The sequence below is a fragment of the Bison bison genome, unplaced genomic scaffold (assembly GCF_000754665.1).
Source record: "Bison bison bison isolate TAMUID 2011002044 unplaced genomic scaffold, Bison_UMD1.0 scf7180017864364, whole genome shotgun sequence".
Classification (NCBI taxonomy): Eukaryota; Metazoa; Chordata; class Mammalia; order Artiodactyla; family Bovidae; genus Bison; species Bison bison.
In genome coordinates, this window is record NW_011494936.1 from 3,502,417 (window position 1) to 3,502,977 (window position 561).

A 561-nucleotide genomic window follows, 5' to 3' on the forward strand; every position below is an offset into this window, starting at 1 on the left:
GGGGTGGTGGTAGACGTTGGCCGAGCTCTTGGCCAGAACGTCGCCAGGCACGCCGGCCGCGCTGGGCGCCTGCAGGCAGTCTCTGTGCACGAGCTCCTCCGCGGAGTAGCAGTGGGCCAGATTGCCGCGGGGGTGCCATTTAGTGGCGGGCTCAATGGCGTATTCTCTGAAGGTCACTTCGCGCACGGGTTGGACCTGGGGCAGGTTGGAAGAGTAGGAGTATGTCATTGGGCGCGAAGACGGGGTCTGGGGTAGAAAAGAAGGGAGGCTGGAGAAATCTGGACCCGAGACGTAGTAAGTACAACTTGGCAAATACATGTTAGAGGAGCAGGGACCACGCTCATCAAAATCCATCATTGGGCTACCTTGGGCTCTCCGCAGTAGCCGAGCTTAACATGATTCTCCACTGCAGCTGCCTCTTTGAAGCGGATCCGTGAAGTAGAAATTTGGAGACGTAAGCTGACGTGGAAATCTATCCCCATCCTTAGCAGGGAGGTGCTGGTCATGTGACCCGATGTTGAAATTGACAAGCTGCGAGCGAGTCCGGTTTTTTTTTTTTTT

General features: G+C 56.0%; 1 protein-coding gene across 1 annotated transcript in view; it reads right to left on the reverse strand.

Moving 5' to 3' along the window:
* Positions 1-464, reverse strand: part of HOXA11 (homeobox A11) — a 3,683-nt gene extending 3,219 nt beyond the window's left edge. The window contains exon 1 of the mRNA XM_010855415.1: positions 16-464. Coding sequence (XP_010853717.1) covers positions 16-357 — 342 coding nt within the window. The 5' untranslated portion in view covers positions 358-464. The remainder of the gene's footprint in view (positions 1-15) is intronic.
* Positions 465-561: the final 97 nt, after the last annotated feature.